Source organism: Rana temporaria, chromosome 3 (assembly GCF_905171775.1).
Source record: "Rana temporaria chromosome 3, aRanTem1.1, whole genome shotgun sequence".
NCBI classification, from domain to species: domain Eukaryota; kingdom Metazoa; phylum Chordata; class Amphibia; order Anura; family Ranidae; genus Rana; species Rana temporaria.
The window spans coordinates 57,952,206-57,965,110 of NC_053491.1; the positions used below are offsets into that span (position 1 = coordinate 57,952,206).

A 12,905-nucleotide genomic window follows, 5' to 3' on the forward strand; every position below is an offset into this window, starting at 1 on the left:
AGTTGGTAAAAAATAGAGCGATAACAGTGTTGGTCATTCACAATAATAAGGTGGTTCTGAATGGTGGTTGCATTAGAGATGTAGTGGTGGATTGAGCAATCATACGTTATCCCGACATGTTTCGCCTTCAGGCTTCATCAGGGGATGTATGTCTCAACCATACACAGACAAGGCAACTATATAAATACAAAGAAAAAAAGGGGAAACATTATAATACAAAAATCACATTTGTTTTGGAGATCTTCCTGTTGACAGGTCCACCAGTGGGAAGAGGGAACTTACTACCAAGGGCCCTAGTGCCCCTATGCAGATGAAAAAAGGGTCGAATACCCAAGCGGCAGGGGCCTGACCAAACACAGTAAGCACTCTAAAGACCTGGCCAAGAAAGAATGGAAATAAACAAAAATTGAATCAGACAGTGCCACTGAAAGAGACTTAAAAACTATATATATATATATATATATATATATATATATATATATAATAAACGGAAAACCGCAACCATACAAAAGAGAGGGTTGCATGTAGCATTTTATGTACATAAACATGAATTACAGGGATCTTAATCAGAGTACTTACTTAAAATCAAGATTCAAAATAACGCGAGGGGGCACCTGTGGATAAGGATACCGAATATATCCAAAAAGAGAAACGTTATGGAGGATCTATTCTATATGCCGAATGCATCCAAGAAAGAACCTATTCAAAAATTACCTCTAGGAGCAGAACATAAAGGACACATGAATGAGGAGTAGAATGAATGGAAAAGTGATAATAATTAAAATAAAAAGCAGAAAAATAAATTAGATTAATCTGAAAAAAACGTGAAGATGTAAAGGAAAAAAATTGCAAATAGACTAAATACCGTATTTGCCGGCATATAAGGCGACCGGGCGTATAAGACGACCCCCTAATTTTACATTTTTTTAAGATTTTTTGCCTGTACACCATATAATCAGACCCCCCTTCCGAGGCTTCATATTTCTTTATTCTGGAGACATATTATTATTCATTCTTGCTGGAGCTGGAGCCATATTCTTCTTCGTTCTTGCTGGAGCTGGAGCCAATCACAGCGATTGGATTGGCAGAGGCTGTAACATCATCAGCCCATGCCTCTCTGACTCTCAAAGCCAATCCGAGCAGGCTACTGTATGTAGCCTGCTCGGATTGGCAGATGTTGTTACTCCAATGCGAGCAGGCTTCGTATTCATTTGAATACATCGCTCACCGTGATTGGCTAAGCGGTGTATACTGTATGTGCGGGCGTAACGTAACCTATTTACGTTACGCCTCCGCAACTTTTACAGGTAAGTGTCGTATTCTCAAACGAAAGTTGCGGCGGCGTATCGTAAATAGGCCGGCGTAACCCCTCCTAATTCAAATGTGGTAGATGTGGGCGCGTGCTATGTAAATTTTATGTGACCCCACGTGAAGGTATCCCAGTGCACATGCTCCAAATTAATCCGCAAGAAGCCAATGCTTTCGACGTGAACGTAAATGACGCCCAGCCCTATTCGCGAACGACTTACGCAAACAAAAAATTTTCAAAATTTGACGCGGGAACGGCGTCCATACTTAACATTGGTACGCCTCATATAGCAGGGGTAACTTTACGCCGGGAAAAGCCTAACGTAAACGGCGTATCTGTACTGCGTCGGCCGGGCGTAGGTTCGTGAATTGGCGTATGTAGCTGATTTACATGTTTCTAGGCGTAAATCAGCGTACACGCCCCTAGCGGCCAGCGTAAATATGCAGTTAAGATACGACGGCGTAAGAGACTTACGCTGGTCGGATCTAATACAAATCTATGCGTAACTGATTTTAAGAATCAGGCGCATAGATACGACGGCTCGGACTCAGTTACGACGGAGATACGCCGGCGTAACTCGTACGTGAATCTGGGCCTAAATTGTTATGTTTATTGATGACTTGACAAATGTCATTCGAAAGTACTTCAAACTAGTGTTTACTTTTAACATTTGACTTTGGAATTAATGGACTTACCAAAAGGAAAACCTCATTCACTGTTAGAAATTAGTTTGTTTGAGAGAAATTACAATCCTGGTCCTTCGAGCTAATCCCACTAACCATTAGAAAATAGAATGTACATTGTTAAAACAAAAAAAAAATCGACTTGAGAAGGTAAAGCAGACTAAATGCAGATATGTACTTGGAAGAAATTGTGCCTGGGAGGTCACCAGTTCAAGTCAAGGGTGCTACCTGATAACACTTTTTTGCCATTTACTACAAATCCTGACTTTTTTGATGAGCTGTCATGGTAGGTATGCAGAAAACGGTCTCATTGTGGCACTAATGTCACTGGCCATCCTACAAAAAGAAAGAATCACTAGTTTATACATTTACCTTAATTTATTTTCCAAATTCCCTTAGCGTAAAAATATTGTGTAGTTTTATCCATTGCTAAAACAAGGCAGAAAAAACATAGACTTGGCTTCAGAACAAGAATTAACTTTGTCTCTCTCTAAAGTTGATCTTCCATTTAAGCAATGTGCCGTCTGCTTTTCAACTTAAGTGTAGTCTTCATTTGTTATTGATAGCACCTCATACATTAAAACTGATCCCCCCCGAAGTCTGAAATTAATTATCCAATTAGGGAAAAAGGCATTTCTTTGACCAGCTTCAAGAAAACGATCTCCATGGGTGGTTCAGTTTTTATGAAATTGAGTTGGCGCGCAGCATCAGCAGAGGTACACTTACAAACCGGGAACAAGCTGGAGTAGCCACTTTGGTCCATACAGAAAAAGAATACTTGGCAGACACTGATTAAGTTTATTGGTTTGAGAAGAGACCAAAATAGGAAAAATAGCAAATCCATTGAATGATGTATGACTAGTTGTTGCATCATTCTTCTTTACTTAATCTTTGAGAATAGTAAGTCATAAAATGAAGTTGTCTGAATGCAATTCTTTTGTGTAAATAATAGAATTACTTGGAGCAATGTTTCAATTTTTTTTAAAATCAAGGCACTGTTTACCATTCTGCACAATCTAAAGGCACCCCATTCTAAAATACAGTGAGGGAAAAAAATTATTTGATCCTCTGTAGATTTTGTAAGTTTGCAAAGAAATTAAGGGTCTGTAATACATAAAACAAATGCTATAAATTAAGTTGCAGTTCAGTGAGTAAAATAAGTATTTGATCTCCAAGCAAAACTTGATTTAGTACTTGGAGAAATATTTGTTGGCAAGCAGAGATAAGACGTTTCCTGTAGTTAGTGACCAGGTTTGCACATATCTCAGAAAGAATTTTGAGAATTTTAACCACTTAAGCCCCGGACCATTTTGCTGGTCAAAGACCAGGCTACTTTTTGCGATTCGGCACTACGTCGCTTTAACAGACAAATGCGCGGTCGTGCAACGTAGCTCCCAAACAAAATTTACGTCCTTTTATTCCCACAAAAGGAGCTTTCTTTTGGTGGTATTTGATCACCTCTACATTTTTTATTTTTTGCGCTATAAACAAAAATAGAGCGTAAATTTTGAAAAAAATTCAATATGTTTTACTTTTTGCTAAAATAAATATCCCCCAAAAATATATAAAAAAACGTTTTTTTTCTCTCAGTTTAGGCCGATACGTATTCTTCTACATATTTTTGGTAAAAAAAAATCGCAATAAGCGTATATTTATTAGTTTGCGCAAAAGTTATAGAATCTACAAAATAGGGAATAGAATTATGCCATTGTTATTATTTTTTTTACTAGTAATGGCGGCGACTTTATGGCGGACACATCAGACACCTTTGACAAATTTTTGGGACCATTATAATTTTTACAGCGATCAGTGCTATAAAAATGCACTGATTACTGTGAAAATGACACTGACAGTGAATGGGGTTAACCACTAGGTGGCGCTGAAGGGGTTAAGTGTGCCTAGGGATGTGTTCTTACTGTAGGGGGGATGGGCTAAGTGTGACACGACAGTGATCACAGCTTCCGATTACAGGAAGCTGTGTACACTGTGCTGTCACTAGGAAGACTGGGGAAACGCTCGCTTACATAAGCATTTCCCCCTTCTTCCTCACCATGACACTATCGCGGGTATGCCCGCGGACATCAAGTCCGCGGGACCCGTGGTCTGAGTCACGGAGCTCATGGCAGGAGTGCGTCCACAATGCCGCGATCTTAAAGGGGACGTATATATACGTCCTTTTGCCTGCCCGTCCCATGCTGCAGACGTATATCGGAGGGCGGAGGGCGGCAAGCGGTTAAAGATCTTCTCTAAATTCTTAAGGTTTCTTGGCTGTCTCTTGGCAACTCGAAGGCTTCAGCTCCCTCTATACATTTTCTATAGAATTAAGGTCTGGAACCTGACTGGGCCACTCCATGATTTTAACCACTTAACCCCCGAACCATATTGCTGGTCAAAGACCAGGCCACTTTTTGCGATTCGGCACTGCGTCGCTTTAACTGACAATTGCGCGGTCGTGCGTCGTGGCTCCCAAACAAAATTGGCGTCCCTTTTTTACCACAAATAGAGCTTTCTTTTGGTGGTGTTTGATCACCTCTGCGGTTTTTGCGCTATAAACAAAAATAGAGCGACAATTTCGAAAAAAATGAATATTTTTTTACTTTTTGCTATAATAAATATCCCCCAAAAATATATAAAAAAAATAAAATTTCCTTAGTTTAGGCCGATACGTATTCTTCTACATATTTTTCGTTAAAAAAAATCGCAATAAGCGTTTATTGATTGGTTTGCACAAAAGTTATAGCGTTTACAAAATAGAGGATAGTTTTATGGCATTTTTCTTAATATTTTTCTTTTACTAGTAATGGTGGCGATCAGCGATTTTTATCGGTACTGCGACATTTTGGCGGACACTTCAGACACTTTTGACACATTTTTGGGACCATTGGCATTTTTATAGCGATCAGTGCTATAAAAATGCATTGATTTCTATAAAAATGCCACTGGCAGTGAAGGGGTTAACACTAGGGAGCGAGGAAGGGGTTAATCATGTTCCCTGGGTGTGTTCTAACTGAAGGGGGGGTGGACTGACATGGGGAAATGACAAATCGCTGTTCATACATTGTATGAACAGACGATAGGTAATTTCCCCCCCTGTCAGAACCGGGAGCTGTGTGTTTACACACACAGCTCCCGGGTTTTCGCTCTGTAAACGAGCGATCGCGGGTGCCCGGCGGTGGTTGCACATGCTCTCGCCCAGCAGAGCCGGCCTGCCGCCGTATAACTGCGGTGGCTAGTCAGCAAGCAGTTAATGTAATTCTTCTTGAGCCTTTGTTGCCTGGGTGGTATGTTTTGGGTCATTGTCTTGCTGGAAGACTCATCTTTTTTTTTTTTTTTTGAAAATATTTTTATTGAAGAATTTCAAACACAATACACAGTACATTTAGACAATACAGGACATAGACAGCTCAACGTCTTACAATTCGTCATGAGATGCAGCTGATACATTCGAGAGACAGTAACCCTTGCAGCTATACATGATATCCAACTGAGGTTCGTATCAACCGACATAGTTAAGGAAGGGGGTGGCGGGGGGGGGGGGGGAATGTCACATCAAAAAATAGAATGTCTTAGCCAGCAGTCTCCGGCTCCTCCACCCAGGCCCGCCATACCTTATCATACTTTTGCGGACATCCGCGATTGGCATACGTGTCTTTATATAAGGGAAGGCTGGTGTTTACCAGGCGCCGCCACCGTACCAGGGATGGGGGTGAGGGTTTTTTCCAATGCATGGCCACATTTTTACGGGCATAAAAGAGCAGTACGCTCACTAGTGTGCGCTTGGCAGAGGTTCGGATAATGTTGTCTACGATGCCCAGGAGGCACACCTCCATAGTCAAGGGTAATTGAGTCCCAGCAATTTTGTTGGTCAGTTCCAACACAGCCTCCCAATAATGCACCACCTCAGGGCATTTCCAGAAAATATGTGAAAAATCGCCTGGGGAGGCGCCACAACGCCAGCACTCCTGTGAGTGTGTGGGGTTCATTTTGTGTAACCTGTGGGGGGTAAAGTATGCCCTATGCACTATTTTGAATTGTACCAGTCTGTCACGAACTGACACCAGCGTGGAGAAGGGAAGGTCCCATATGTCATCCCAGTCGTCTGAATCTAGTGTGGGAATGTCCGTTTGCCACCTGGCTCGCAGCCCGTCAAGGGGAGGGAGGGACACAAAGAGTAGGAAGGAGTATACGTGCGAGGTGGGCTTCACGCCACAATCAAATCTAAGCGTCCTCTCCAACTCCGACTGGGCCACAACACAGGAGGACAAGGGAAACTGCGCCGAGAAAGCGTGCGATAATTGTAGGTACCTGAAACGATAGTGAGAGGGCAGATTGAATTCTGACGAAAGCTCGGGAAAGGTTTTCAGTGTGTTCTGCGAAATAATATGTGATATCAGTTTCACGCCGTACTTCGACCACGCAAGGGGATCCATCAGTCTGTAAAAATGGTCCAATGTAGGGTTTTTCCAGATCGGGGCGTTGGGTGAAATTTCAGTGGGCTTACATTTTTCAATGGCCAGGCCAGTTCGCCACGCCCGCAGGGTGGTGGTCATAGAGGGGGTCAGAGAGTATGGCGCGCGGGGGCCCCTGAAAAGCAAAAGCCGAAGGGCCTCCAACGAGCCAACCACCGAGGCCTCAAGAGCAGTGGAGGTGTTTGTACCATCTGGCTTCAGCCACCAGGCCGCCGTTACCAGCTGGGCGGCGAGGTAGTACTTGTGACAGTCGGGAAATGCCATTCCACCCTGCGTTCGCGGCCTCATTAAGGTAGATAGCTTATACCTCGGAGAAGAGGTCCCCCAGATAAAGGAGGAAAAAAGTCGATTTAGTTTAGCAAAAAAGGACTTAGGCACCCACTGCGGCGAATGTCGGAAGAGGTAGAGAAGTCTGGGGACTATTTTCATTTTTAGAAGATTCACCCTTCCCCATACCGACAGAGGAAGGTTGCCCCATGCTTTGAATTTGGACTGGGCGTCTACCAAAACAGGGGAAAGATTAAGGGGGATGAAGTCAGAGGCCGAGGTAGAAACCTGTACTCCCAAGTATTTAAACGTGTCTACCCAGCATAGGGGGTTGTCCTGAGGGGAGGTAGATCTGGCAGCCTGGTCTATTGGGAATAGGAGGGATTTGGACCAGTTTACCCTGAGTCCAGTGACCAGGGCGAACGTGTCCAGTACAGAGAGAGCACCCTGCAGGGAGGGGCCAGCATCGTTTAGGAAAAGCAACATATCGTCAGCGTATAAGGCCACTCTCTCTTCCAGCAGACCCACCCTGAGTCCCTTAATGTGACAAGATGTACGTAATGCCTCTGCTACTGGTTCGATGGCAAGGGCAAATAAGGCCGGGGAAAGGGGGCAGCCCTGCCTAGTGCCACGGGAAAGCTGAAAGGGGGCGGAAACACCACCGCCCAGGCGTACTGACGATGTAGGGGCCCTGTAGATTACCTGTAACCAAGTTATGAAAAGTAATGGAAATCCCATTCGGCGCAGAGTCTCCCACAGGAAAGGCCACTCGACTGTGTCAAAGGCCTTTTCCACATCTAACGAGGCCACAGTCCTCGTTCCGGTATTAATGTGTCGGGTATGGATGTTGGTGAAGAGCCTCCGGAGATTGACGTCCGTAGACCTTCTGGGCATGAACCCCGTCTGGTCGGGGTCTATTACCGTGGGCAACATGGGGTATAACCTCAGGGCTAACAGCTTGGTGAGCACTTTAAAATCAGTGTTCAGTAATGCAATGGGGCGGTAGGAGCCACAGGAAGTAGGATCTTTGGGAGGTTTATATATCAATGTCAGATGGGCATGGTACATAGAAGCTGGGAGGTTGCCATCAGCCAAACACGTAGTGTATAGCTGAGCCAACAGGGGCGCCAGGAGGCTAGCATGAGCCCTATAGAAATCTAAGGGAAGTCCATCCGGTCCGGGCGCTTTGCCCGGTGGAAAGGACTGGATGGCAATCTGGACCTCGAGAGCTGTAAACGGCTGTACTAGGGCCTCCCTCTCCTGGTCGGAGAGCCAGCCCAGCGCCAAAGGGTCAAGTAGATCATTTAGCGTCTCAGGTCGGAAGTCCGCCGGCAGCCCAGAGGTGTAGAGCGTCCCATAAAAGTCCTTAAAGGTCTGTAGTATGTCTTGAGGGGAGGACACTGTCCCCCCTCCCGGGGTCTGGAGGAGAGATATAGTTGTGAGAGGTTGATCGTGTTGAGCCATCATGGCCAGAAAACGTCCGTTTCTGTCACCCTGTTCGAAGGCCCTCTGCCTACCCTTATGCATTTCCAGACGAGTGGCCTCGGCCACGTGGAGGTGTAAGTCACGCTGGGCCGCCATCATCAGCTCAAAGTGGTCTGACGAGGGGTCAGCATTGTATGCAGCTGTGCGGTCTGTAACCAGTTGTTCTAAGTCACCCTGCTGTGCCGAATGCTGCTTTTTGACACTGGCTATAGAGGAGATGTACTGCCCCCTTGTATACGCCTTAAAGGTGTCCCAGACTATGGCCGGGGGGGCCGTATCAGCATTTCGCTCCCAGAATTCAGTCAGTAGGGGGGGTACAGTAGCGGCCACGTCTGGATGATTCACCCATTGTACACCTAGTCTCCAGAGAGCGGCACAGCGCGAGGCCGGAGAGCGGAGCACCACCTGGAAGACTCATCTTTAATGTTCTGGCTGAGAGAAGAAGCTTCTCATACAGTTTTTGCTTGGGGATCAAATACTTGTTTTACTCACTGAATAAAAGAGTCTGATGTTCATTAGCTTTACTATGAATTCTTACAGAGAGAACTCTTTGAAAATGGCTGATGTCATCATTTAAAAAAAGGGTTATACAAATGCAATGTCTAGTGCAGTATTAATTCCACCTGTTTGACTGTAGTTTGTGTGTAGACATTTCGTCTGTTATGTAGTTGACCCTTTGTTTGAGTTTACTGATCTACTGTTTCATATCAGGGTTTTGACATCACATTTTACAATTACCTGAATTTTGTAAACTAGCCAGATTGCAGTCACTTACGGAAAAAAAAAATCTTTCTTGATTTTATCGTTTTTATATGAAACATATGATTATTTCTTTATGTTTAAAGCACAGGTTTAAAGGTGGGAACATTGATTTCATAATTTAGAAATCATTATGTTTAGGCATAGATTTTGAAAAACAGATTCGAGCAGTTTGATTTTTAGCGATTTTAGAACTACTAGGGTGAAGATACTAAAGCCCAACTCTGGGAACATTCAAAACAATCCCTTGCAGTTGTGCTGTGCCTTCACTTGGAAGGATTAATAGCTTATTTTGTCTAGGAGAGAGCAGAAACCGTTTTACTTACCTAATCCTCCTCTCCCCCGGGAGACGGTACTGCCATGCACTCTGGCGGATGACTGTCCCTTGGCGTCATCACATCCTGTGCAGGGCTTTGAACCCTGTTTTGGTGCTTGATGACGTCAGGACCCTAGACCACTGGAGCTTGGGGGAGAAGAAGATGTGGGGAGGAGAGAAGGATTAGGTAAATACATTTTCTTTATTGCTCCCCTAGACCAAAACAAGCAATTATCCATGGGGTGCAGGCATGCCCAGTGCAAGAGATGTTTTTTTTAGTTGTCTTGAGTTGGGCTCTAATGTGTATCTAAATTTAAAACTTATTTTTTTTTATTTGGGTAAAACTGTCCACACTCAACTGTTGTCACTGGCACAGAATGACATAGGAATTCTGAAAATGGTTCAGTTGTCACAAGAACAGGAGACAATAGGGGCGCTATTACTGGTGACAACAGTGTTAGATGGGATTTCCTCTCACTTCATAATGTATTAAGATAATTATCTACAATGTAAAACTGACAGCAAAAAATAAAATAAAAATTGGCATGGATTGTAACTCTTCCCTATCCTAGCCTAAAAAAATAAAATAATATAAAGTGTATTAAAACCCAAGAACAAAGTATATTGCAGCTTACAAGTCCTATATGTGTCAGTTGCATTTTTTTGCTTTTTCAAGCTTTACTTACCTTTATTTTCACCTGATGACCCTGCCAATAACAGAAATGGCTGTTATGATACTGTTTGCAGTAAATCAGTGTAAGCATCTTTTTTTACTTCTTCTGAGTGTCAATGTCATTACACAGCTGGTGAGAAGGGACTCTTCCCCCTTAACAACAAATAGCACACTGGAAGTTGGCAGGCAAACCTATGTGACTGCTCCAAAGAAGTAAAAAAAGGTGTACAGGGAGGCAGGGTTTTAAACTATGTAATTTTAGGCTTTGCGTCTACTTTAAGCTTGTAAACTTTATATGTAGATATCACCTTATGTAATTGATTTTACAAAATGTATAAGCAGATTATTACAGGTTTTTAGTCAACGATAACAAAATCCCCAGTGGGGGTAACGTTCTACTCTCAAGTTTAAGAGAGACCTTAGAGGTTTGTTGTCAGTAGCAGATTCTTTAAGTCCTGTAAGTTGTGAGGTCCCCTGATCCAGTCTGATCCACCTTTTCCACATTTTGTTATGTTACAGACTTATTCCAAAATTGATTAAATTAATTATTTTTCTCAATTTCTACAAACGAGAACCCATAATGACAACTTGAAAGACGTTTGTTTGAAATCTTTGCAAATTTATAAAAAAATCATGTACATACAGTGGATATACAAAGTCTACATGTTGTTAATATGTCAGGTTTCTGTGATGTTAAAAAATGAGACAAAGATGAATCATTTCAGAACTTTTTCCTCCTTTAATGTGACCTATAAACTGTACAACTCAATAGAACACCAAACTGAAATATTTTAGGTGGCGGGAAGTAAAAATGTAAAAATAAAATAACTTGGGAAATGTTATCAAGGGGTCACGGCACTAGAAAGGTTGAGTACCACTGATCTATACCATGTTTTACAGACTGACATACTTTTTTCTCAGCCCATGAGTATGGTGTAGGTCCATACCGCCACAGTTAGATGTACAGTTGGCAATTCTACATATATACAGAGTGCACTTAATTCCGATTTGAATCATTCACTCCTTAACTTGTATTTTGTTCTTTTACAGACAGTCTATGACCAGTGGTTTATTACACTTTTCAATATTGTATATACGTCACTTCCTGTCCTAGCCATGGGGCTGTTTGATCAGGTATGATATTATATAACTTAAAGTGAACCTGTTTTCCTACCCAAGAGCAGACATCAAAAGACGTGCGATGTACCCTTTTCACATGGACGGCTGTTCTTCCGCAGTTAAAAGCATGTTTATGTTCTCCTGAAATTCAAGACTCCAGGCACAGCGGTCAGCTGCATTTGCACAGTGCGATTAGCTGCAGTTGTGTTTAGCCGTGGCACGATATTGAACGGGGATCCTACTTGGATCCCTGCCAATACCAAGCACTGTGTCTGGTATGAATCTTGAATCTTGGGAACTCCACGCCAAATTTCAAATAATAAACCGGCATGGGTTCCCCCTATTTGAAATTTGGCGTGGCGTTCCCCCTCAAGATTCATACCAAACGCAGCTGACGCAGTGCACTGCGATTACCTGCGGTTATGTGCCGATGGCTGCGGTACATCGCAGCTGAACGCATTCAATTCTATTTTTTCTATCCGCACAAAACCGCAGGTAACCGCAGTGTGTGAAGGGTGTCATAGGAAAGCATTGTGTGCTTCTAGCTGCGGTAAAATCCGCAGCTGAAAGCACCATTCTATCCGTCTGTGTGAAAGGGGCCTTATTAGCTAGAAATGTCTCCTCTGTGATGCGTACACACGATCATTTTTCGGCTTGTAAAAAAATGTTGTTTTTCAGCCTCTCAAAAAAACAAAGTTTTTTCCAATTTCATCATTAAAACAACGTTGCCCACACACGATCGTTAAAAAAAAAATGCTCTAGCAAAGCGTGGTGACGTACAACAACGTTTTTTACAACCCGAAAAATGATCGTGTGTACGCGGCATGACCCTCTCTGATCCACTGTCATTTTGAATACTGGGGCCAAACTACCCTAAACTTTATGGTTAAGCACTGCTAACTGCCACCCCTTGTCCAGTGATCATTCTCTTGCTGGCTTTTGAGATTGCATTGGACAGTGGAACCGCAGTAGGCAGAGCATATTGTGTCTGTTCCTGGGTAGGGCATTTTCTTGTTTGGACTAGAAAATGAGAATATTTTTATTTATTTTTTAACCTTTTAATGAAATCAAATCATAAATAACAGTAAAAAATATTGAATTGCTTGAATAGTTAGGGGTGCACCGAATGGAATTTGGTACCGAAACCGAAAATGTCCTTTGCCTCAAACCGAAAATTACAGTTTTTAAAAAATATTTATATTTTTATATATAATTGTATTAAATTTGACTTTTGAATTCGTATCATCAATTTAAATAAATATGAATTTATTGTTGGCCATTATTGGCACCTTTAGTGCAAGAAAGGCTCAAGAAAAATGCAGTCTGCAGTCTCTGACCATCTCTTGTATCATGTCCACAGTCTCTAACCATCTCTTGTATCATGTCCACAGTCTCTAACCATCTCTTGTAACATGTCCACAGTCTCTAACCATCTTTTGTATCAGCAGCCTTGCCAGTACATGTCCGATGCAGCCTTGCCAGTGCATGTCAGATGCAGCCTTGCCAGTGCCTGTGGGACGCATCCTACCAGTGCCTGTGGGACGCATCCTACCAGTGCCTGTGGGACGCATCCTACCAGTGCCTGTGGGACGTATCCTACCAGTGCCTGTGGGACGCATCCTACCAGTGCCTGTGGGACGCAGCCTACCACTGCCTGTGGATGCAGCCTGCCTGTGCATGTTAGATGCAGCCTACCAGTGCCTGTGGGATGCAGCCCCTTACCAGTGTCTGTGGATGCAGCCCCTTACTAGTGTCTGTGGATGCAGCCCCTTACCAGTGCCTGTGGATGCAGCCAGTCACCAGTGCCTGTGGATGCAACCTGCCT

General features: G+C 43.2%; 1 protein-coding gene across 1 annotated transcript in view; it reads left to right on the forward strand.

The window, feature by feature from the left end:
* Window positions 1–12,905, forward strand: part of ATP8B4 (ATPase phospholipid transporting 8B4 (putative)) — a 381,682-nt gene that overhangs the window by 343,564 nt on the left and 25,213 nt on the right. Inside the window, 1 exon segment of the mRNA XM_040342626.1 lies at window positions 11,012–11,095. Within this exon segment, the coding sequence (XP_040198560.1) occupies window positions 11,012–11,095 (84 nt within the window).